At 55.0% G+C, this 23,981-nt stretch overlaps 1 protein-coding gene across 11 annotated transcripts in view; it reads right to left on the bottom strand.

The window, feature by feature from the left end:
- Positions 1-1,739: 1,739 nt before the first annotated feature.
- NADSYN1 (NAD synthetase 1) overlaps positions 1,740-23,981 on the bottom strand; it is a 41,335-nt gene continuing 19,093 nt past the window's right edge. For 7 of the 11 annotated variants that reach the window (XM_057727922.1, XM_057727914.1, XM_057727917.1 and 4 more), the window contains 16 exons: positions 18,974-19,025; positions 16,063-16,151; positions 15,771-15,888; positions 14,862-14,993; positions 11,850-11,924; positions 10,310-10,434; positions 9,841-9,889; positions 9,274-9,376; positions 8,670-8,838; positions 7,592-7,727; positions 6,790-6,896; positions 5,159-5,290; positions 4,718-4,787; positions 4,293-4,421; positions 3,495-3,671; positions 1,740-1,975 (listed from right to left, as the gene is read on the bottom strand). In XM_057727922.1, coding sequence (XP_057583905.1) covers positions 1,925-1,975; positions 3,495-3,671; positions 4,293-4,421; positions 4,718-4,787; positions 5,159-5,290; positions 6,790-6,896; positions 7,592-7,727; positions 8,670-8,838; positions 9,274-9,376; positions 9,841-9,889; positions 10,310-10,434; positions 11,850-11,924; positions 14,862-14,993; positions 15,771-15,888; positions 16,063-16,151; positions 18,974-19,025 — 1,714 coding nt within the window. In that variant the 3' untranslated portion in view covers positions 1,740-1,924. Of the gene's footprint in view, positions 1,976-3,494; positions 3,672-4,292; positions 4,422-4,717; positions 4,788-5,158; positions 5,291-6,789; positions 6,897-7,591; positions 7,728-8,669; positions 8,839-9,273; positions 9,377-9,840; positions 9,890-10,309; positions 10,435-11,849; positions 11,925-14,861; positions 14,994-15,770; positions 15,889-16,062; positions 16,152-18,973; positions 21,416-23,981 lie in introns of all 11 variants that reach the window. The other 4 variants (XM_057727921.1, XM_057727919.1, XM_057727918.1 and 1 more) reach the window with 3 other exon arrangements.

Genomic DNA, 23,981 nt, shown 5'->3' with positions numbered 1-23,981 from the left:
ATTCTCCCAAAGGTGAAAGCTGAATTCTCCCTGAAGAGTAAACTGTTCCTTTGTTTTAGGAAAAACACCTTCACGGGGGTCTTAGCACGTGCAGGCTGCTGTAACAAAATATTGATACGACAGACCTGGTGACAAGTAAACAGAAGTGCACGGATCAGAGCTCTGTGGGCCGGGCATCAAGACCAGGTGTGGGCAGGGTTGGGGGAGGCCCCTCTTCTGGGTCAGGTCAGAGACTTCCCTCTGGGTCCTCAAGTGGCACAGAGGCTGGGGGCTCCCTGGGGCCTCAGTTTTAAGGACACTGATCACATTTACGGGGCACCACCCTCTGCCCTCATCACCACCCGGAGGCCACAGCCCCTGACACCAGCATGTGGGAAGTCAGGATTTCCACGTATGAACTGGGGGGGATGGATGCAGATATCCAGACCATAGCCCTGGGATCTGGCTCCACAAGGCCAAGTCTCTCTTCTAGAGCAGGGGTCGGAGATGGAGAGCATCATTGTGTAAAGTGTCTTTATGTCGGGTGACTTTACATCACAAAACAGTGGTCCTCGGTGGGGTGAGGGGGAAGTGGTTATTCTGCCCCTGGGCCTGCAGGAGGGGTTCTGGATTCCGGGGGTGGGAGACACACAGATGGTGGCAGCCTTCGGGGAAAGGGGGCAGCATGCTCTAGCTCCCTTTGCTTGGCCCAAGCCCGGAGCCTCATGAACACGTCCCTGGGTGTTCTGTCACTGTGGGGAGCTGAGGAGAAGTCTGTGCCTGTGCTTTGCAGGCCAGGGCCTGCAGCAGCATCACCAGGAAACGTGGCCTTAGATCAAGAAGCCAGCGTCCAGAGCCTGGGCCTGGGCCAGGGCCTGAGGGTGTGTGCAGTGGGCTGTTCCTGTTTGGGGAACTTGCCATCTATTTTTCCTGATTCTGATAACACCCCCCTGGTCCTCTTGGAGACAGTAGCTAACTGGTTCAGAAGTGGGCATATATGACCCATTTCTGGGCTTGTACTGAAGAAACGGGGAATCCAGGGCTTGTACTGAAGAGATGGGGAAGATACACCGGCTAGTCTCCTGTTGGATCTGAACTTGGGATTTTGCAAGACCGGAGTTACAGTGCCCTGATGCCGAGCACGGACGGAGGAAGCTAGTGCAGAGAGACAGGGTCAGGGAAGGAGAGAAACAAGTTCCAATGACATGGCACAAACCCTGGGTCCAGCCAGACCTGAAGCTGTCACCTCCCTGGACTGCTCAGCATGTCAACCAATAAATTCCTTTCCTTGTTCACCAGGTTCTCTTCTTGGGTGAGGCTTTTGGTAACTCATGTGCCGCAAGTCCAAGCTGACGCAGTTCGCTGCGGGGGCGGGCAGGGATGGTGACCGTGCAGCCAGGCCCTGGGCACAGGTGAAGCCTGCCCTGGTGGCAAATCTACACCCCTGCAGGTTTAGGTCCTTGGAACGACAGTGAACACGACCAGGAAACAGAAATCAGGAAAGTGCGCTGGTTTACAGTGAGAAGCACCGTAAACAAGGATAGAGGAAGAAAAGGAGAAAGGGCCGCTCTGCAAAACTACAAAGATTGCAAGGGGGGGTGGTGATGGGTGGGGACAGTCATCCTGGGACCACCCTCCACCCCCCAGGGCCTCTTCCATCCCCGCCTGCAAAATCCTCCTCGGCTCAGGTGAGGCTCCGGAGATGCCGCACGAGGGCTGGAGGGGCTGGGGAGAGCGCTTACTTTAAGAAGAGGGTTTAAAATCGCATCCTTTTTATTTCAGCCTTTTTTAAACAAGCTACATGGAAAACATCCCTCTCCTTGAAACATGTCAGACGGGGCTTGCTGACACGCCAGCCGCTCCCGCTCACGGCAAGCAGCAAGGCAGACAGAGCACGTGCACATCCTCCCAGGAGGGGCGCCCGCCCGCCGCGCAGGACCTAGCCTCAGTCCACGCCGTCCAGGTCCTGCCGCTGTCTCCTCTCCAGCTGGAGAACCTGGAAGAGGAGAGACGCAGCATCACCACAGGGAACCTGCAGCCACGCCGTCAACACGCACCCGTTCGCCCAAAGAGGGTCGCGGTCACGGGACTGAAACAGCAAGTCTTCCAACAGCATCTTCAGGGACGAGACGCGCGGGTGGATCCAGAGTCCGGAAGGACGTGCCTGGGCCCGGGCGTGGGGGTCACCGCTGGGCTAGACGATCACAGGTGAGCTCCATCTTGACCCCCGTGTCTTTCCGCATTTGCGGCTCTCCTGGCTGTGCAGCCTCTGAACCCCAGGCCTGATGTGGGGGAACCCCTTCCTGAGTGCATCGTGGCGGCAGCCAAGCCGCCCCCTCGCTAATTCTTTGCAGGAGGGGGGCTGTCCTGCGCACTGTGGGGTGTTTCCGCAGCATCTCTGGACCCCCCCACTAGATGCAGCAGCACAGACCCCAGCCCAGGCGTGATAACCAAAAACATCTCCAGGCATCGCCGGACGTCTCCTGGATGCGGGCCGCGGCCGGACGCACTGTGTGACTTGGGTCCCATCTCAGTTTACACACCATCCCCTCACGGATGATGCCCCCTCCCCACCGGGATTCTCTCGCTCACTGCTGTTCTTATGGTAACAGGGAAGAATCGTTGTGATTTATGACACGTTAATCACTAAAGAGATGCTGCCTATGAGCTAATTATACGTAACGGCCCATCTTGGGGAACCCTGCCTCCCAGGTAATGAGCATGGAGCTAAAATCCCTTTCTTGAGCCCACAGGAAACCTCCTGACCAGGCCCACCTACGCATGGCTGCAGGGAGGAAGAAATAAACACATCGCCTCCAGAGCCAGGAAGCGTTTGACTTTACTCCCTCCCCTTTGAGTATAAAAGAAGCCTGAATTCTAACGCAGGCAAGATGGTTCTTTGGGACACAGTCTGCTGGTTTTCCAAATAAAGTCGCTGTTCCCTGCCCCAACAACTCGTCTTTCCATTTATTGGCCTGTCGTGCAGCCAGCAGGACGAGCTTGGACCTGGGAACATTATCACAATTTATCACTTTCACGGGTCCTGTGTTCACTCATGGGCCCTCTTTCTCTCCATCAGATTCTCACCTGCGCTGGGGAGGGGCTGCCTCTAACTGGCTCTCTCTGATGGAAAAGGGAAGGAGGGAAGGACCTAGACTTGCCTTTTAAATTGATTTTATTCTTCCTTCCTTTATTGTTATTGGTTAATTAGGGGGGAAAACAGATGGTTTAGACGATGTGAAGCCAGTTGGATGCCCCAGTAGTCTGGAAGTCACAGCGATGGGTACCCCCACTGACACAGTGACAGAGCCACTGATTTCAGCATCCTCAGCACAGCTGAAAACAGCACACGCCAAGCTGACTGGCTTGAAACCTACTGCATCCTTTGCAGAAAGAAGGACGCTCAGAAAATGCCACCGTATATATTAAAACCCTTTTCAGTCCTCAACGGAAATGAGCTGATATTTCCTCGACAGACACTTAACAGGGAGAAAACCCTTTTCTGCCTGATTTACCTGGTTTTCTATGCAGCGGAACTGCCAAGGCCAGCGGGTGTTGTACAGAAATGGCCGCAGATCGAACCTGTTGTCGTCCGGGCTGTAGCTCTCGGCATGGTACGCGGGGGTCAGCGTGGTCATTTTGTGTCTGTTCACGGAATACTTCGAGAAGAACCGCTTCACTTTGTCGGCCACCTGGGAGGTGAGGGACACACAGGGCCTGACATTGGCAAAGCCAGGAAGACCCCCCCGGCCGGTGTTCTCAGTAGCATCGCCCTGGGCTGTGCCAGCTAATGGTGTCCCCCCCCACCCCCCTGCTGTGCTGGAACCTTCCTAAAGGCAGGAGTGGGCGGACGCCGCTGCTTGGGTCAGGCGGTGGGCTGAGCTGTAAGGATGCGGGTTCCTGACTCCAGCACCCCAGAAACTGCACTGGGAGACCTAGCCAGGGGTCCCAGGAAGAAGTGTTTCAAGAGGCTTCCAGGCGGTTCTGCAGGGACCACCACGTCTGTGGGTTTCAGCCCTAACGAGCCTGACAACTAGCAGAAGAGCAGCGATATTCCGACCTCAGAATTTGCCCTCTGCCCCCAAAGAGGGGAGGAGCTTGCTGGTCATGACGGGGTCCAGCCCCACTCAGACAACTCAGCCAGGGCAGACGGAGGCCCCAGGCTGCTGGGACCCGAGACCTGGGCCGTAATTCCTTAGAGACAGAGTGTTATCCTTTAAAGGTCACACAGTGGCCACCTGCTCCTGTGACTCAAATCCACCCACAAGGTGACCTTACCTGCTGACTCCCCAAGGACATCGCGTGAGGCTTACCTGTCGGGGGGTACAGGTGTCCTTCCACATGTTGAGGAGTTTGCAGAACATGCTGTAGGGCCCGGTCTTGGCGATCTTCCGGAGCCTCCCATAGACTGACAGCTCTGCGTACGTCATCCCCATGTCCTCCTGGGGACGAGAGAGACGTGTCTCACAAGTGACAAGCGAGTCATCGCTGGGGGACAGCTTAAAACGTCTGCTGGAGATGGAACCGAGGCCCCCCCCACCTCATCCTCCCCAACCCCCCCGCACCGGCCCCAACCTTGAGAGGCCTGAATTGAACATCAAAGGCCAGCAGCCCTGGGCTCCCAGGCTGGGAACCTGGCGATGGAGCACGGTTCCTTGGGGGCAGGAAGGAGGCCACGAAGGAACCCATGGGCAGGGAGGTGGGGGAAGAAGCACAGTGACAAAGCCACCATCATTACCTCGTCTGTCTGGGACACCCGTCCGTGGGCCAAAGGCTCCAGCTCGGCAGTGGCCGGCGCTTCCAGGATGCTGCGGCCAAGACACACAGAGGTCAGTCACAACAGCCGGGTGTTAACTCCGCAGATACCATGAAAGCACCAGGCTCTTCTCAGCCTGAAGATGGAGGGATGCACAGACTTCCCATCCTTACGACGGCGGGAGAAGGGTGGGGAGGGGAAGAGGGAGGCAGCAGCTGCCTGACCTGGCCAGAGCCAGGGCAGCACCGATGGGAAGGAAGGGGGTGCCTGTTCTCAGGACCCCAAGTGCCCCTGAAGGGCAGGACTGTTTCCATCAGGCGACAGGGAGCTATGGAAGGTGGCTGAGGGGGGCGAGGGCAGCCTGGGCTGTGCTGAGACCTGTACCCAGTGGCCACAGCCGAGGCCTCACGGGCGCACACGCACCTTTGCAGGGCGGGAAGCTGGAAGCGCTCCACGCAGAGCTGGACGAAGGCTCTCAGGTCCGTCTTGCTGATCCCACCGATGGGGTTGATGTCTGCGCTGGAGCAGTCGTACTTGGTCAGGTAGCCGAGGAGGCTGCAGTAGGAGAAAGAGCACGTGGTTTGGATGCAGCAGACCCGAGGGGCTGCAGTTTCCGCGAACCTGGGGGCCTGGCCATCTTGTCCCTGCGCAGCCAAAGACGCGCTTCTTCCAGGGCCCTGGGGCCAGAGCTTGGCAGGTTCAAGGGTCCTGGAGAAGCCTGATGTGCTGGGGCAGATCGGGGAAGGGGCAGAGGCTGTGGACGGCCGAGGAGGGGTATCTGGTGAGCCGGGGAGGTGTCGGGGCCGGGAAGCAGCTTGGGGAATTACCAGCTGGAAGCGGCCTGTCTGGGAGGGGAGGGCTGGGGTCAGCCGAGTGGGGAGCTGAGGGTCGGAGGTGCTTGAGAGGAAGGGGCAGGACTCAGCGCACACGGACGCTGCGCCAACAGCAACAGAGCCGCCTCCCTACTCCGAGACACCTCCTGTGGTGGGCAGTGGCCCCCCAGAGATGCCCAGATCCTAATACTCGGAACCTGTATGCACATACGTGCAAGGCGAACCAGACTCTGCAGATGAGGTGAGGCTGAGGACCCTGAGACGGGGTGACTACCCTGGATGATGGGGTGGGCCCTGCATGCAATCGCAGGGTCCTTCAAAGTGGAAGAGAGAGCTGGCGGGGGACGGGGGTCAGGCAGTGGGAGCTGTGGCCACAGAGGAAAGGCACAGAGATGCTGTACCACTGGCTCTGCAGACAGAGGAAGGGACCACTAGCCAAGGGATGCAGGTGCCCCCAGGAGCTGGAAAAGGCAGGAACAGACTCTCCCCTGGAGCCTCCAGAAAGAACCAGCCCTGTGCCACCTTGACTTTGGCCCAGTGAGATCTGTGTTGAATCCCTGTCCTACCGAACTATAAGAGAATTCATTTGTGTTCTGAAGCCACCAACTTTGCGGCCACTTGTCACCACAGCCTCATGACCCTCACACACCCTTCGATGGGTCTGGCCCTCTCCACCCCCACCCCCACCACAATATACTCGCTGGACCACTGGATGACTACGGCTCTCCACCCCATCCCAAACTCACCCACCTCCAAGGCCGTTGCTGACCTGTGCTGTGGGTACCATGTGGCCCTTGTCTCACCTGTACTCACACGGCTGACCTCTCCCCACTCTTCAAGAGAAAGACCAACCACTCAGCCCTCCAGGCTCCCACGAGGGCACAAGGCCAGGGTGTAAGACCCCCAGGGTCCCAGACAGGGGGGATTAAACTCTGCACCGCCCTAAGTGGGGCTCCTTCAGCCAACCCCAAGGTGGCGGTAACATCACTTCCAGTCCCGTTAAACAGACGACTGGTGATAGGAACAGGGTCCAGTCCGTGGGCAAGGCCAGGACTTACAGGCTGGAAGAGATGACTGTTTTCATTCGACCCCTGTGCCCCTTCTGCCCCTTGGCTGCTCTCAAAGATGCATCAGGGGCTAAGGCAGAGTGTGGGGGACACGGACCCCGCAGGCGTGGCCTCGGGTTGACCAGGGCGCCCACCCAAGGGCTGCTGCACACACCTCTCATCCACGTTGGCGGATCCGAGCACGAGAAGCCCGCCCGGGGCGCCGCGGGACCAGAGGCTCAGCTGAGCGAAGAGGTAGGCGATGACCATCCTCACCCGCGCCTGGACCACAGAGGGGGAGCGTCACCTGCGCAGGGTCGGGGCGGGGGGGCACGTGCTAACACCACCGCCCCGCAGCTCGGGGAAGCAGCTCTCCCAGCAGCCTCGGGAGAACAGCAACGTTTAAGGGATGTCGGAGCTTCTAGTGTCCAGAAAGTCCCAGAGCCCGTGGTCCCCCCACCCCTCACACCCCCCGCCGTGGGCTCCCGTGCTCCGCCACAGAGATGGAGGGACCAGAGCCTGAGGCTGTGGTGAGACAGGGCAGGGAAGCCAGCAGGGAGAGACCTCGGTCCCTCCGGTCACTCCCCGCACCACTGGGAGTGGTGCAAGGCCACCTGCGCCCACAGAAAGGGGACAGAGATGGGACAGATGCCAGTAGCTGCAGCCCAGGCCCCTTCCTCCCCTCCACGGACCACCCAGGGTCCAGCTCCCCTGCAGCTGCCAGGGAGGCAGGGCCGCATCTGAACCGTTATCCAAAGATGCAGAAAACGCACACACTTGCACACACTACCTCACGCTCACAAGCCCTCCCGCGGACGCGCATGCTCTCACGCACGCACACGCCCACACGCAGACCCCCAGCCCCGTCCATGAGGCTGCACGCTCCGTGTCTCCAAGGCAGGCTGCTGACCCCTGCGCCCTCCCCCAGGGTCCCCGCGGCACCCGCGTGCGGACGATGCCCCGTCTGGGAGGCACACCTGCACGTTCTGCAGAGCCAGGTTCTCCCGGCTGCTTCCCCCACGAACCGCAAATGCAGGGTTTCTCCCCGTCACCAGGCTGAAGATGCCCACGACGGCCTTCACGGCTGGGTCGATGTTGAGACGGATGTGATGGCTGGGAGGGGAAAGGGGGGTGTGCAGACGGTAAAACAAAAACACAGAACACAGAATTTACCGTCTTCAAGCGCACCATTCAGCGCCACTGAGTACACTGACACCGTGCCACCACCACCTGCAGTTCCAGAACTTTCCATCAGCCCAGAAGGAAACCCTGCGCCCACGAGGGGTCCCCGCCCCCCCGACTCCCTCCTCTTCCAGCTCCTGATGACAACTGAGCTACTCTCTGTCTCTGCGGATTTGCCTATTCTGGACATTTCAAAGAAACGGAATCACACAATATCTGTCCTCTTGTGTGTGGCTTCTTCCGCTCAGGGTAACGTTTTCCAGGTTCATCCATGTGGCCGCCTGTGTCAGCGAGTCACTCCTCTCTAAGGCAGATTATTCAGTGGGGAGATGATCATCCCCACATTTTGTTTACTCATTCGAGTTGCTCTGGCTGTTGTGACTAATGTGACACGTATGTGTAAACATCTGTGCGTGTCCCTGCTTTCGTGTCCTTTGGGCCCCTCCCTGGGAGCAGGTGGGGTCGGGGCAGCTTTAGCTGAGCTCTGCATACAGGATGAGCCGCTCCTTGTTTTCCCCTTGGAGGCAGAACAAATGGAACATTCTGAACGGAACCGAGTCTCCCTGTCTGGAAAGATGCCCTCTCTCCACCTTCCTCAGGTACAGAGGCCGCAGGGTGGAAGGGGTAGAGGGCGGGTCAGACTCCTGTGAGCGGCGAGGGCTCCCCGTGCTCGTAGCGGGAGCACATCAGCCTGCAGCCCGTGCCTGGGATGGAGGGAGGGGAAGGGGGGAATCTTAGACACGCAGATTTGGGGTGAAACGGACAGGAAACCTGCTCGCCTCCGGGAAGCTCGCTGAGCCACAAATGCGGCCTCGGGTGGTGCTTCCCGGGGTCACCGCCCCCTGGCCATGCCCGACGCCAGTGACCAGCTACCTGCCCATCTGCTGCGCCAGCTCTCTGGCCCTGTCGCACGTCTCCCGGGAGGAGTTCTCACTGGCCATATAGCTGGTGGTCAGGAGGCGGCCACAGAGCTCCCGGGGGTCCCGCGGGGTGTAGCTGGTCTGGTTCACGATGGTCCGGACGTCAGCCAGCACTTCCTGATCTGAACACCGACGGACAGAAGGGCACGTGCTGTGTGCCAGGTGCCTGCACCATTTACTCCCTCTCCACCCACCGCGATCTTGCCAGATCAGCCCCGCAGTGCCCATTTCTCGGCTGCGGACACTAAGGGAATGGCTGATGTCACCAGACACAGAGGCAGGATGGGAACCTGGGTTGGCCCGACCCCACAGCCCCTGTTCTCTCCTCGAGGCCACACTGCTGACACAAAGCGGCGGCAGGCACTGGTGGCTTGATGGACACAGCCACAGGGGCCCAAGGCCCTGGAAGGGACGTTCATGGCCTTGCTGTCCCCAGTCCCTGGGACGTGGGTGCGACACTCTGACATCTGAGCATGGCCTCCACCGAGATGCCCAGGACCTGGGTTCTCCCTCTGCTCCTCCCACAGGCTGACCCCCGGGACCCGAACATCACCTACTTCCGTGCTGCACAGCCTTGCAGACCTGGTGGCACATGGAGTAGACGAGGCAGGCGGTGGCCGCGCTGTCCACCCCGCCGCTCAGGGGCAGGAAGAACCCCGCCTGGAACGGGCCAACCAGACGGGGGTGTGAGCAGTGCCTCGGAGAAGCAACAGGCCCAGAGATGAGCCCGGCTCCCCCCCGCAAACACGAGCGCCCACAAAATGCTCCTGCCGGGGGAGGAGACAAGATGACTGCACGTTCCAGGATGGACTTTCCAGAAGGCGAAGGGAGGTCCCTTGTGGGGGGGTCTAGGCTGAGTCTCCATGGTGAATTACAGACGCACATGATCGTGAAATCAGAGGGAGACGGGGAGTCCCGTAAACCAGTGTCCTCACACCAGACCCCAAAGACGGGGCCAAAATTCAGTGTGACCTCTGGCCTCTGGCTAGCGGAGCTGAGGCTTCTGACTGACGCAGAGCCAAGAAATGCTTGCATTTAAAAAATGTCGCCTGCTGGCCACAGAATCAAACGCAAACCAACTGGTAGGAGGAGCAAAGGGAGCTGGTGAGACACTGACGTCTTACCTGTTGGCTACGTCTTAAAAAATCCCAGAGCCAGCACGCAGGTCCGAGGCTGGGGAACGATGGGAAGCGTTAGGGTGGGGAGACCTACCCCTGGGGGCAGGTGCCAAGGCGGGCGCAGTGCCCGTGAGAGCTGCCAGCACGACACTCCCGTCTCTGCTTTCAGCACTTTGCGTGAATGAATGCATTTGAAGTCTCAAAACAGCCCCGAGAGGCCAGTGCTATCATTGGCCCCATTGTGAAATGGGGAAACGGAGGCACAGAAAGGCAGGGACAGTGTCTCTGTGCCCAGGGGCCCAGGGCAAGGAGTGGTAGGGCTGGGCGTGGGCCAGGAGGTCTGGCTGCAGGCTCTGGAAACCAGGCCCCACTGGCCCCGTGCGGCCACCCGGGGCTGCAGGGGGTGCCCTGGGGGATGACAGGACCCCCGCTCCAGCACCGCCCTCTCCCCTACCATGCACCCTGAGGACCCCACCTGATCTCCTCGGCGGGACTGTGGTATTTCCATTCGATGGGCTCAGACAGGGGCTCTAGCAGATCCTCGCGGCAGGAGAGGGAGAAGTCCACCTTCACACGGGGGTAGGGGCTCACCCTGCTGGCCTGGGAAGGACACCCCCTCAGTGCTGGTACCCACAGAGGTCACTGGGATGACCAGCCAGCTCAGAATCCCCCTGGGGACCCTTCATGGCCGCCAGGATGGCCAGAGCAGAGACGGAAGCAGCAAACACTGGCAGGGACGTGGAGAACCTGGGGCCCTCACACAGCGCTGGGGGCGGGACGTGAGATGGAGCAGCAGCTGACGACAGTCTGGCAGGGCCTCCCACAGCTAAACACAGAATCACCGCAGCACCCTGCAGTCCAGGCCCAGGTATATAACAAAGGACACACAGACACATCCACACAGACACCTGGGCATACGTCCACAGCGGCACCATTCATCACAGACAGAGTCGAAGTGACCCCAACGTCCATTGACGGGTGAATGGACAGCGTGTGTTCCCTTCATCCGGTGGGGTATTGTTCGGCCATAAGGAGGGATAAAGCACCAACACACACCACAGAGCGTGTGATTCACAAAACATGACTCTCCGCGGAAGAAGGCAGACGCAAAAGGCCACATATGACGTGATTCCATTCATACGAAATGTCCAGAACTGGCAAATCCCTAGAAACAACGGGGCCCTGGGGGGAGGGGAAGGGGGAGTGACGGCTCACGGGTCCGGGTTTCCTTCGGGCGATGAGACTGTTCTGACCCTGACTGTGGTGATGCTGCTTGACTCCTCGAATATACTAAACACCCCTGAATCACGTGCCGACTTCAGTGAATTGCACGCTATGGGAGTGACAGCTCAATAAAGCAGTTCTTAAAAAAACATTCCAGGTCGGCAACCTAAATGCCCACCAACAGATGAATGGGTAAAGAAGCTGTGGCACATATATACAATGCAATATTACTCAGCCATAAAAAGGAATGAAATTGAGTTATTTGTAGTGAGGTGGATGGACCTAGAGTCTGTCATACAGAGCGAAGTAAGCCAGAAAGAGAAAAACAAATACCGTATGCTAACGCATATATATGGAATCTAAAAAAATGGTACTGATGAACCCAGTGGCAAGGCAAGAATAAAGGTGCAGGTGTAGAGAACAGACTTGAGGAAACGGGGTTGGGGGGGCGGGGGGTGAAAGGGAAGCTGGGACTAAGTGAGAGAGTAGCAATGACATATACACACTACCAAATGTAAAATAGATAGCTAGTGGGAAGCTGCTGCATAACACAGGGAGATCAACTCGAGGATGCGTGATGACTTAGAGGGCTGGGACAGGGAGGGTGGGCGAGAGCCGCAGGAGGGAGGGGATATGGGGATATACGTATAAATACAGCTGATTCACTTTGTTGTTTTGCAAAAACTGGCACAATTGTGTAAAGCAATTATATTCCAAAAAAGAGTTAAAAAGAAAACAAAAAACTTCCAGGTCTTTGTGAGCATGCAATGTGTGTGTCTGTAAGTGCTTACCGCCAGGTTTCGAGATGAAATCTCTGCCCTGTAGCTTCTGATGTCCTCCAAATCCAACGTGGCGGTGAGGACTTCCTGGGGAAGGGAGTTTCAAAGAGAAATCGTGATTTCCTGGTTGTTGTTGTTTTTTCACTCATATGTCTAATTTGTTTTCGTAGGTGTGCCAAATTGCACCTGATGAGTTATGCCTTCTAAGGCAAGGCCTGGGGCCCAGGGAGAGGGGACAGTCAGTGGTGCTGCTGACCCAAAGCCCTTTCTTCTGGTTGTTTTCACCAGAACTTCTGTTGAATTGAGACACTTGCTGGTGATTCATTAATCATGACACAGGACTCACTGAGAAAGTTTCTTCAAAAGAAACACAAGGAGCAAGGGCCCCTTTTCTGCATCTGAATGGGGATGCATGAAGATGGGATGGCTGGAGCTGCTGCAGCCATCCTATGACCAGGAGGCAACTGAAAATGAAGCCCCACAGAGGAAGGCCCAGCTGGAGACTCACAGAGGGGTGGAGCCAGAGCTCTGGCAATCATCACACCAGGGTCCTGGCCTGGACATGCTGCCTGTGTTCTAGGAGGTGACGTTTCATTGCCTTTGAGCCCAGATGAGATGGGGTTCTGCCACTTGCAACAAGTAGCAGAAAAAAGCATAGACGTTACTCCTTTCTTTATGAAAAATAAATCCTAATCAAATTATGTTACTAGAATATTGTCTCATACATGCAGGTGCCAGACAGCCAGTACTATTTCTGGACACTGCACAGGGACACAGGATGGCAGTGGCCCCCACTCCTGCTGCTGGGTCTCTGGACAGCTGCCTGTGTCAACACGGGGCCTAACCCAAGCTGGAAATGCCCTTGAAGAGACAGAGGACAAAGAGCTGCCAAGTCCTGCAGACCTCCTGTCATTTCCCAAGTGATGGGTCACTGCAGCCGCTGGGCTGCTCCTGATGAAGCCACAGAAAGTGGGAAGACCCCAGAGGAGTGAACCCTTCCTGAGAAGGAGGCCCCATCCACTTTCCCCAGAACTAGGTTAGCTCCGCACAAATGCCCGGCTGAGGCTGTGAGAAGCATATGCCCTTGAGAAGATCAGCTGACTGTGGAGGAGGTGGCTGAAAAGAACGGCACTGCCCTGGCTCCAGGACAGTGATGCCACTTCCAATCCGAACACTTGAGCAAAATCAGAGAATTCCGGCTTGAGAGCCCCCTCCAGGGGTGGGGCGGGATGCAACGGTCCCCAGGTTTTAGTATGGCGGACAATCATCTGGGTGCTTGCTGAAATGGGGGTCCCTGGAGGGCCTGGAAGGGGTCCAGAACCTGCAGGGACCTGCACACCCGCTCACCCTGGAGCAGGTGACCCCCGCAACCCACCTGCCAGTCACTCCTGCCGCCAAGTGCCTGTGGCTCTGATGTTTGGCCAAGTGTTTTGGCCAAACCAGCCTGCAGTGAAGCATGTTTGGAGCAGACAGACACTCAGCTTTTGCATGGACCTCATCTTCCCCTCCAAAGCCCTCCCGTCTTTATCATGGTTATTACTGAACGACAGGAGGCCTTGGGGAATGCAGCCACTTAGAAAGCAGGGCCTGGGGGACCACGATCAGGAGGAATTTTGCAGCGAGATGGAGTGTTTCTGCCACCGGGGCCCAGACTGCCAAACCCTGGGCTTCCCTCTGGGCAAGGGGAATTCTTATCAAAGTTCCTTTCCTTGGTCCATTATGAAACCAAAGTTTGGTTTCATAACCACTTCCCTGCCAACAACCTCAATGAGACCACGGAAGGGGTGAAACATCACTTCATCCACATGGATGCCAAGGACAGGAAGCAACAGAAGCTTCAACAGAGGGTCTGGGAGACTTTCTTATTCTGTGACGCCCGCTGGCCTTGCTCCGGCACAGCAATCCCGGGAGACCCTTTTATTTATTTTTTTCTTTTGCTAACACCTGCCTCTGTGAATGAACATTCACAACACTTGTTTCCAAAAAAAACCCAGAGTTGGATCCAAAGACAAGACGGCGATGCCATGTGAAGCCCATACTGACTGTCTGAGGCCAGTAACAGGGACCCTTCCCGGAAAAACTGAAAGTTATTTTGTGTTGTGTTTGCAGAATTGGAATCTATTTCCATTTTTTGGGCAATAACAGCCATTTTCTTTCTTGGGGGCTTAAAAAAAAAAACACCCAACTGTGAGAGCCACGTGATTCTCTACAAGGACCTTTCATCTCGTCTTATTCTCTCTGTAAAGGAAACTAATATCCAGTCACATGGGAGAGCTCTGCACCCACGTTAATATGTGTCTTCAGAACAGAGGGTGTGCAGTTTTCATGTTTGTGGCCCCAGTTGGTCATCGGTTCAGTGAGACCAGAGCACCCCCCCCTAGAATGAGGAGGGGGCCCTCTCCACCGAGGAGGGTGGGGCAGTCTCCAATCCTGCTTCCAGAACCCGGGAGGCAGGGCCCACAGGTAACGTGTGCTGCCTGGACCTCTGGGGAAAACCCTGTAACATTGCACCTGCAAGCCCCCCTCCCGGCTCTGCTCCTGAAGATGGGCTCCCCCAGCCAAACGACCCTCTCATTGCAGGGGCCAGGCGCGGTGCCTGCTTATTCCTGAGGACCAGCTCCAGTTCCCCACCGGCCCCAGCCGTGGAACTCTTCACACAAGCACATCACATCCTCCCAGGAGCCAGGGCTCACGCCTCCTCTTGTCACTACAAAGCCCACTCCTCCCCCAGCTCCTGGCCTCTCCCTTGGCTCCAGTGCAGCCTCAGGGGGACCCTGCAGGGCGCGTGGGGCTGATGAACTGCCATGAATCCCATCCGTGCCGTGTGCCGTGCGGGGCGGCCCCATAGCCTCGGGGTGGGAATCCTCCCCCCACCAAGGAGGCGAAGAGGAGGCGATCAAAACCGGCAGGACCCCCCACAGGGGCCACATTAGAGGCCCTGCCCCGGTTATAGGGGCGACAGAGAACACAGCCCCTGAACCAGAGACCCTCCCCACCCCCCGCCATCGCACAGGTGGCTCGTACCACGTCATCCAGCGAGAACTGGGATCCCTGGGCGAAGATGCTGCCGTTCATGGCTATCAGGGCACAGCCGTCATAGTACAGCCGGTCCCCATCACAGCCCTTCTGATTGGCCAGCAAGTAAATCCCGCCATTCTGGAAAATGCAGGCAAAAGCAATGGTCAGCTGTGGTCTGTCATCTTCACCCTCCTCCGGCCAAACACATGAAGCTTCAGTGCCATAACTAGCCCCCCACCCCAGCAAGAAAATGTACGCCCCCAGGGAACACCCCTCAGCTACGATGCCCTCGGCCTCCCAAGGTACCAGGCATCACACAAAGCGTCCACTTTCACCTCCCAACAGCCCTTCAAGGCAGGCGCTGTCACCTCCACCAGACAGGAGGAGAGCTGCAGCTCCAGAGAAGACACCTCCCCAGGTCACCAAGCCGAGATTCTGTCCCGGGAGAGAGCAAACACGGCCCCTGGTGTCACGCTGCCAGCAAGGGTGGCAAACTCGTGGGCATCCCCTGTGTCCTGCTGGCGTGTCAACGGGCATCCTGGTTCCTGGTCACTGTGTCACTTGTCCTGAGACCAGTGTGATGGTCGAGAGCCCAGGAACAGGACGGCTAGGGTGTGAGCCCAGGGGCCACTTGACCACCATATGCTGGGTGTCCTGCTCCAGACAGCGGAGGTGGCAACACTGCCCGCCTTGTAAGGGCGGTTTCCAGGGTTAAATGAGGTCAGGCCCCTGGGGCCCAGGAAGCAGGTCACACACACACACACACACACACACACACACACACACATACACACACGCACACACCAGCAGTGGCCGTGACCACTGAGCATCCTCGGGCTTGAGCCCCACCCAGCGCTGGGCGCTGGGGTCACGAGTGTGTGAGACACATGCTCCAGCATCCCCGCCGCCGCCTACCTTGGTGGTGGCCATGGTCACCAGGTCCACCCTGGCATGGGCTTTGCGCAGCACATGGTGGCTGCCCGAGGCGTTGGTGAAGATCTCCACGCCGTCCAGGCCCATGTCCACGTGCGGGCTGCGGGCAGAGGAGGGACAAGAGAAGAGACCGGTGTCTCCAACACGCCCTCCCAGCCCCACAGCATTGGGGCGTCTCCCCAGCCCCAGGCCGTGACGCCGGGTCGGCCGCAAACCCACAGTCCTCCGGGGCTCAGTGCGGATGGGCTCTGATGGTGCAGGGGGCGCAGCTGACCTGTGGGGCGTCCAGAGTTCCTCGCAGACCTCACTCCCGATGCAGGTGTCCCGGGTGGACAGGACAGCATCCCCGAAGGGCACAGTTTCCTGGGCCGGGAGACCAGAGCGCTTGAGACCCCTTGGCCGTCCCGTCTGGGCCACGTACCGAGCCAGGACCCCAGATGCCACCCACGAGACTCGTGTGGAGGCTGCCGTTCTGTTTCAAGCATTAATGTACGCTTCCTTGACCTGGAGCATTCCCAGACGGGGGCCAGCGGGCCTCTCCTCTGCTGACCCGAGGGCCTCGGTCACAGGCGGGAGCTTGCCTATGGCTGCAGCTAACCGTGGCTCAGTTCCTGAAGCTTCCGTGGGCCCAGGTGCTCAGCAGTGTCAGCATTGGCTACTGATGCTCTTTTGACATTGTCTGTGCTCTGGGGGTCCTGTCCCCATGTCAGAAACGAACCGACTGGGCCCCGCAAAGTTCACGCCCGCCGACGGGCCACCCAGCTCCTGAGCTGCAGGGCTGGGGCAGGACGCAGGTCCCTGTGTCTCCAAGAGCCACGTTCGCAAGCCCCGAGGGGTGGGAGCTTCCGTGGCGGGTTGGGGATGGAGCTGCCCCCGAGGCTGCTGCATGGGTCTGAGTCACTGAGATGAGTGTGTGCTGATGGGGTCACCTGGGCGTGCAGCCCACCTTGGCCACCTCCCTCGGGGACCAAGTTTCAGTGGTGCTGCTACTTCACTCAGCCAAGAAATCATCCCGGGAGGCCTGGACCACATCACAGCACTCTTGGTTGGGTCCCCTGACGTGTATGTGTGCGCGCATGCGCGTACAACACCCTTCATTGCCAAGGGCAACAAGCCAGGGGCAAGCCCAGCATTTTCTGTTCTGACGCTTCATGCCATGGCCACAGTCCTCACCCAGGGCCCCAAGCTGGCCATCCCGGGACCACTGCACCCCCTGCAGACCTTGCAGTGGGCGCCTTGCAAACCTGACCACAGGGGCAGGGCTGGAATCCTGACCCCATCTTCCCACGACAAGACCAGGGCTCAGAGTAACACGGTGATAAACAAAGCATCAGGGGTGGTGCCCAGAGATGGGCCCCCGACCTGAATTATCCAGGCTGCAGCAGTTACAGGGCTGCCTTTGCCCCATTTCTTGAAAATGGCCCTGAACTTTAATCCACGTGTGCCCGGGGCCAATTCCTGCAACTTGCTCCCAACCAAAGACACCAAGCTGCATCCTTCCATCTGCAGACGGCCCCCCACGTCGGTTTAGGGGGTCACCTGGTATGTTTTTTAGGATATCAAAGGGTCCCAGAAGAATGAAATGGAGGATTTCTCGAGGCAGGAGAGTTCCTGCTGAAATGTTTGTTTTTCTCACACACACACACACACGCACACACACACACACTCTCACACCCTGTGTTCTGGATCATATTGATTTTAAGTTGTTCTCGTTGCTGCAGTTCGTGGTCAGGAAAGTACCCAGGTCACCTGGGAGTGACCAGACCTGGCTGAGTTCCTTCCCCCAGCCTCAGCTGTGCCCACCCCCGACGGCCACATGGGCGGCACCGACTCAAGCTGGCCCCTCGGAGACCCTCTCTCAGGAGTCAGAACTGGTGCCAGTGACTTAATCTAGCTTTTGAACGGAGGTGACCTTGGCCCAAGGGCCAGGGAAGTGAGAGGCAGGGGGAGACCTCTGGCAGAAAGAGGAAAGGGGCTGGGGGCCTGGTGGGACTGGGCAGAAGGAGACTCCTGCTCCACACCCCCAGATCCATCCCCGAGGTCCAGGTGCGTCCGGGCCGACCGGCTCCATCGGGGAGGTTCAGTGTGTCCCCGTGAGGACCCTGAGGGCAACGGTGAGGGGTGCAGAGGATTGGGTGTCATGGGCTAAACTGTGTCCCCCACATTCCTATACTGAAGCCCTAACCCATAGCACCTCAGATGTGACTGTGTTTGGAGATGAGGGTCTTTAAAGAGGTGATTAAGGTAAAATGGGGCCACCAGCGTGGGCCCTAATCCTATAGGACTGATGTCCTTATAAGAAGAGGAGGTCAGGACACAGACACACACAGAGGGATGACCCCGTGAGGACACAGGGAGGAGACGGCCATCTACACGCCAAGGAGAGAGGCCTTGAGAGGACCCAGCCCTGCCCACACCTGGGTCTCGGATTCCAGCGTCCAGGATGGGAGACAGTGAATGTTGTTTAAGCCTCCCAGGCTGTGGTGCTTGGTTATGGCCGCCTGAACAAATTAATACACTTGGCAACCAGAATGGAAACTCAGGCAGGAGCCGGAGAAATCAGGGGCCCCCCGAAACACCCCCTCTGTGCCCCTGGCTCTCAACCCCCCGCAGGAAGTGCACAGCACCAGGTTCCAGCTGTCCCACCCCAGCACCTTCCAGAAGGAAGGGGACGGTCGAGGCCCCCAGATAAGGCTGCAAGGTCAGAGCTCTTCAGGCCTGGCCAGCCAGGTGCAAAAGACAAGAGAAGACAGATTTCTGACACTGAATTTTCACAGGATGAAAAGGCAGCCAGGTAAAGTCTTTCACGAGTTTTATAACTAGAAATGCCCCCCAAACTTGGCTTCTTGGGCAGTCCCTGGGCCCGAGCCCCAGCCCAGCAGGGAACAGCCAGCCAAGGTGGGGCAGGAGCCCCCTCCCCCAGGCTCCCCCGAGCCCACCCCGCTGTGCGAGCCGGAGGAGAGGAGGGGGCAGGTACAGAATGGGCATCATATGGAGGAAAGGAGGCGCCCCCCACCCCAGGCTCCTGGGACCCTCCCCACTTGTTACAGAAATCGCCCCTTCGTTTGTGTTTTCCTTACACGGGCCATGGTGCCGCCCGCTACTCTGACCCGAAGGGTCCTGTCCCTACGGCCCAGCCCAGAGGGACATCTGGCTGAGAACGGGTTTTCTTCTCCGAGACTCACCTGCTTTGTCAGGTCCTGTATCATCCGTGGGAGAAAATACTCCTCTGTTTGCCTGGAAAGGAAACCACCACACATCTGAGGAGGACCATCTCGGGAAAGAGGCAGAATGGCAGCCGAACATAGAGCAAAACTCCAACCGAGAGCTCAGAACCGATGAGTTGGCAAAGGAACTGTCAAGTGTTCACAATTTAAGGTGAAAAGGAAAGTACAAGGCGACTCGCTGGGGCTCCCAGGCCACATGACAGCGAGATGCGTGGTGCTCTCCTGTCACTGGCCCCACTTCCCCACGCTTTCCAGCACAGCATCTGAGACGCATGTCACGGGGCTTATTTGAAAAGTAGTCACATTTCTCTATGGAGAAATCCAGGTGGAATTCCTGATCAAAGTTCCTGGATCAAAACGATCACACCATGAACTCAACATACAGCGACCAACCTGTATCATCACTTAACTAATAAAATAATGTTCCAAATTGTACGAGATGGACACAGAGCTTAATACACAACTGTAGTACAAGGCATCCCAAGGGCTACACTAAAAGGTAGAATTCAAACAATAGATGGTTTCCAAACCTGATCTCAAATAGGCTGTTACCAGATGCACCATTAAGACATTTAATTATCTAGATTTCTTTCTGCTTTCTTAGAATTTACAAGAGCCTTCTGGGATGATTTTAGGGGCTTTTATTTAAGTAAATTTTAAAAGCAGAGAGAAGTTGAGAGGACGATGCTGTTTCTCCCTCAGTAATGAAGTAGAAGCCGCCTCTGACCCTCGAGTTGCCTTGGCATCCCATAATGAGCCCTCAGTTCACCATCGGTGGGTTTGTTGATGGCCAAGTTGCTGCATCACAATTCTTTTTAAAGGCAAGAGCTGCCCCAACGTTTCCCCCTTCATTCTCACCTCCCCTCTTCTATCCACACGAAGACCCATTCAGGACCAGATGCGGGCAAACCCACCAGGGGACGATGCAAGTTCACCTTTGCTCCTCCCACCCTCTGCTTCACAGCCAACCTGCACCTAGCGGATGGCTTGTGAGGCCTGCACAGTTCACTAAAGAGCCAAAGTATCAACAATAATCCCCCCCACCCCAATCGGCAGTGAGTCGTTCCAAGCTGGCTTCATGCTGGCCCAACCCATCTTTCCAGCTGCCCCCACACCTGAACGTCTCCTGCTCTGCACAGCTGCTCTGATGGGATGTCCTTCCTCCCCAGCAAGCATCCTATGGAGAAACCCTAGCAGCATGTTCCTGCCAAGAAACCACTTCTGGCCATGCTCATGTCGAGTCTTTTCTGCCCCCGCTGGGAGCTATAAGAGCCCCCGTGACACCCATCTTACCATGCTCAGATTTGGGGCGTCCACCGAAGAACCTAATGAAAATGAGTAGATTCTTAAATTCTCTGCTGTCAAGAACTGAGTCTTTTTTCTGTTTTCCTACAAAAACCTGAAATAGCATCTTGAAGCTGTGATGGCCACATTACTAAAGCAGGGACACAATGACATAAACATTTTATTGTCACCATTTTGGCACAACTCCCAGAGGATAAAAATTCTGTATTTTCTTTTTCTTAACCGTACCAAAACGAAAGTTTCTGGTTCCAGCTCAATATCCACTGCCACCCCTTCTACAGGGGGTGAGTGATCACTGAATGAGTGATGGTCTGAAAGGATTCAACATTAGAAACGGAGAAAAAAAAAGTGAACTAGAGGTCTATACTGGCAAAGAATTAGAGACAATAGAAACCAATGCAAGATTGCAAAGATAATCAGACAATAGAAGATAAAAAGTGAGCTTGAAACTATGAAAATAATTTGAAAAATTAAAACATTTGAAGATATGAAGACATATCAGGTGCATCAAGGAACAGAAGAGACAGGTAACCCTTGGGCGCTGTTGGTGGGAATGTAAATTGGTGCAGCCACTGTGGAAAACAGTAGGGAAGTTTCTCAAAAAACTAAAAACAGAGCTACCATATGATCCAGCAATCCCATTCCTGGGCATATTTTTGAAAAACACATAGATACTAATCTGAAAAACTACATGCACCCCAATGTTCATAAGCAGCACATTTACAATAAATAGCCAAGATGTGGAAGCAACCTGTGTCCATCGACAGATGAATGGATAAAGAAGATGTGATATATATACACAATGGAATACTACTCAGCCACAAAAAAAAAAAGAAATTTTGCCATTTGCATCATTTGTATACGGACTTGGAGGGCATTATGCTTAGTGAAATAAGTCAGACAGAGAAAGACAGACACTACTTATCATTTATATGTGGAACCTAAAAAATAAAACAAACGAGTAAATATAAGAAAAAAGAAACAGACTTACAGGTGTAGAGAACAAACTAGTGATTACCAGTGGGAAGAGGGAAGCTTGTTTCGGAAGCTGATCACAGTAATCTCTCTTTGGATGAAAATCAGATGCCTCATGACCTGCAATCAGGGATTACACACACTAAAGAAGCCATCATTTAAAGGACTCTTTCTGCAGCTGAGATGAGAGGACCCTTATCGGCACTCATAGGAAGCTCACGTGCAGTGAAACAAGGGAATTGACTCTTGAGTTCACATTTCCCACTTAGGAAGGGTCTCTGCATCAGACTGGCCTACAGAAAGGACTGCTGACCCAAACAACACCCACATCAGGATGAGAATAAGACAGCAATGGTAGACAGCTGACCCAACAATCTGGACCAGACCCATTCTACTAATTCAGTATACTGTTTACCAAGTATCTGTCTCCCCATCAACATTAAAAGTTATTGTTTTACTTCTAACCATACCTCTGCCCCCAAACTTCAGGATGGAAAGAAGATTCTCTAGTGAAGCTGTCACAGAGTATAAGTACTCATGACATGTAGCACTGCTTGCTTTGTGTCCCGCTAAAAGCACGTGTAAAATGTTTGTGGGGGAATTCAATATCATTGATAAAATGTATAGCCTATAAAAGGTTTCCTTGCTAGCATACTTCTGTGCTTGTTCAGTAAGTCTGATTAGTTTCCCCAATGTGGATAACTAGGCATCTATATTTGTTTGTGTATACACACACACACACAAACACACAAGCAGGCCTAGCACTGAGGGACACGATGGGCCCATGACAGCAGCAACCACCCTGCCATCGAGGGACAAATATTTTGATCACCAATGCTTTCTATCAAAAGATCTGTAATCAAAAGGGGGAAATGATGGGAGGAAATTTCCACATATTGAGGTAAGGGGAAGTCATTCTGGCTTATACATGATTTAACTTAAATTTTATACTAATGAGAATGGACTGTTTTGTGGCCTATCAGAAATGCATTGTACATCTGCTTTAACCATTAAGGAAAAGAATACATTTAAAAATCAAAATAGAGTAACTGTGGCTTACGCATCCAAAACAGAGCTGGGTGGCCATGGTGGGTGTGGTTTCAGACATGCCCCTGTATTACTGAGAACTTGAATTTTCTGAACTGTATCAGACTCAAGGACACCATCAGCTGTTCTCAAAACAGTATCTGCTAGCTGCCAATTGCAACCTTACCATTCTCAAGGTCTCCTCTTGTAACTATGAAATCTGTCTTTTACTTTAGGAATAGTAGCAAATGACACAGCTCAAGCCATAGCCTCCTAGCAGAGGGCTCTAGATTCTTCAGCCAGAAGGGTACTAGACAAAAAAATTGCTTTAGATTATGTTTTAACAGAAAAAGGAGGCATGTGTGTAGTGGCCAGTAGTTTCTGTTTTGTATGTGTATCACATCAGAAGCTAAAACCTATTTAGATAAAATCAGACAAAAGGCAGCTTGGCTCCAACAAACGTCATCTCCCACACCTGGATTTGATCTCTTAAGAAATATCTTCTCAGGGCTTCCTAGGTGGTGCAGTGGTGAAGAACCCGCCTGCCAGTGCAGGGGAAATGGGTTTGATCTCTGCTCCAGGAAGATCCCACATGCCACGGAGCAACTAAGCCCATGTGCCACAACTATTGAGCCTGTGCTTTAGAACCTGTGAGCCACAACTACTGAGCCCATGTGCTGCAACTACTGAAGCCCACAGGCCTAGAGCCCATGCTCTGCAATGAGAAGCCATGGCAGTGAGGAGCCCACACACCACAATGAAGAGTAGCCCCCACTCACCGCAACTAAAGAAAGTCTGCACACAGCAAAAAAAAAAAAAAAAAAAGACTGAACACAGCCAATAAAATTAATTAATTAATTAAAAAAAAAAGAAATACCTTCTCATGGATCCCAGCAAGAATAAGGTCTATATATGAGAAACTGGTGAAACTAGGTATTATTGTTTTGTGTTTGCTAGGATTTATATCCCTTTTTGTCATAACTCTCTACTGCTGTTTGTCTCATATCTTTAAGCCCAAAGCCTTGGCCTCATCTTGGGATTTGTGAGTATCTGAAATCAAATTAGAAACAGCTTCATTCCTCAAACCCTTGTTAGGCCAACACTCCTCTTCAGTCAGAAGCAGCCAGAACAGTTGTGGCCCTCTTTCCTCAAAACTGAGGAATGATCTAAAAATGGGGGGACTGAAACTGTGCCCCCTAGAGTTAACAGAAACTGATGGCTAAAAGGAATTCTTGCGCTTGTCTTGCAGAGCAGCAGATTGGAGAACAGCTTGTTAAAACCCTTCTGCTTGTAAACTGCCTTCACTGATTAAGCTCACTTTCTTTTCTTTCTTTCTTTCTTTCTTTCTTTCTTTCTTTCTTTCTTTCTTTCTTTCTTTCTTTCTTTCTTTCTTTCTTTCTTTCTTTCTTTCTTTCTTTCTTTCTTTCTTTCTTTCTTTCCTTCCTTCCTTCCTTCCTTCCTTCCTTCCTTCCTTCCTTCCCTCCCTCCCTCCTCCCTTCCCTTCCCTTCCCTTCCCTTCCCTTCCCTTCCCTTCCCTTCCCTTCCCTTCCCTTCCCTTCCCTTCCCTTCCCTTCCTTTCTTTCTTTCCTCTAATTGAATACATTCCCAGCTTCATGTAGCCCAGTTGTTTTACAAGAACATGGAGGGTGGCTCATGGGTT

Source organism: Hippopotamus amphibius, chromosome 3, assembly GCF_030028045.1.
Source record: "Hippopotamus amphibius kiboko isolate mHipAmp2 chromosome 3, mHipAmp2.hap2, whole genome shotgun sequence".
Taxonomy (NCBI): Eukaryota; Metazoa; Chordata; class Mammalia; order Artiodactyla; family Hippopotamidae; genus Hippopotamus; species Hippopotamus amphibius.
Note: the sequence above shows the minus strand (reverse complement) of the source record. Positions and strands in the feature narration are given on the sequence as shown.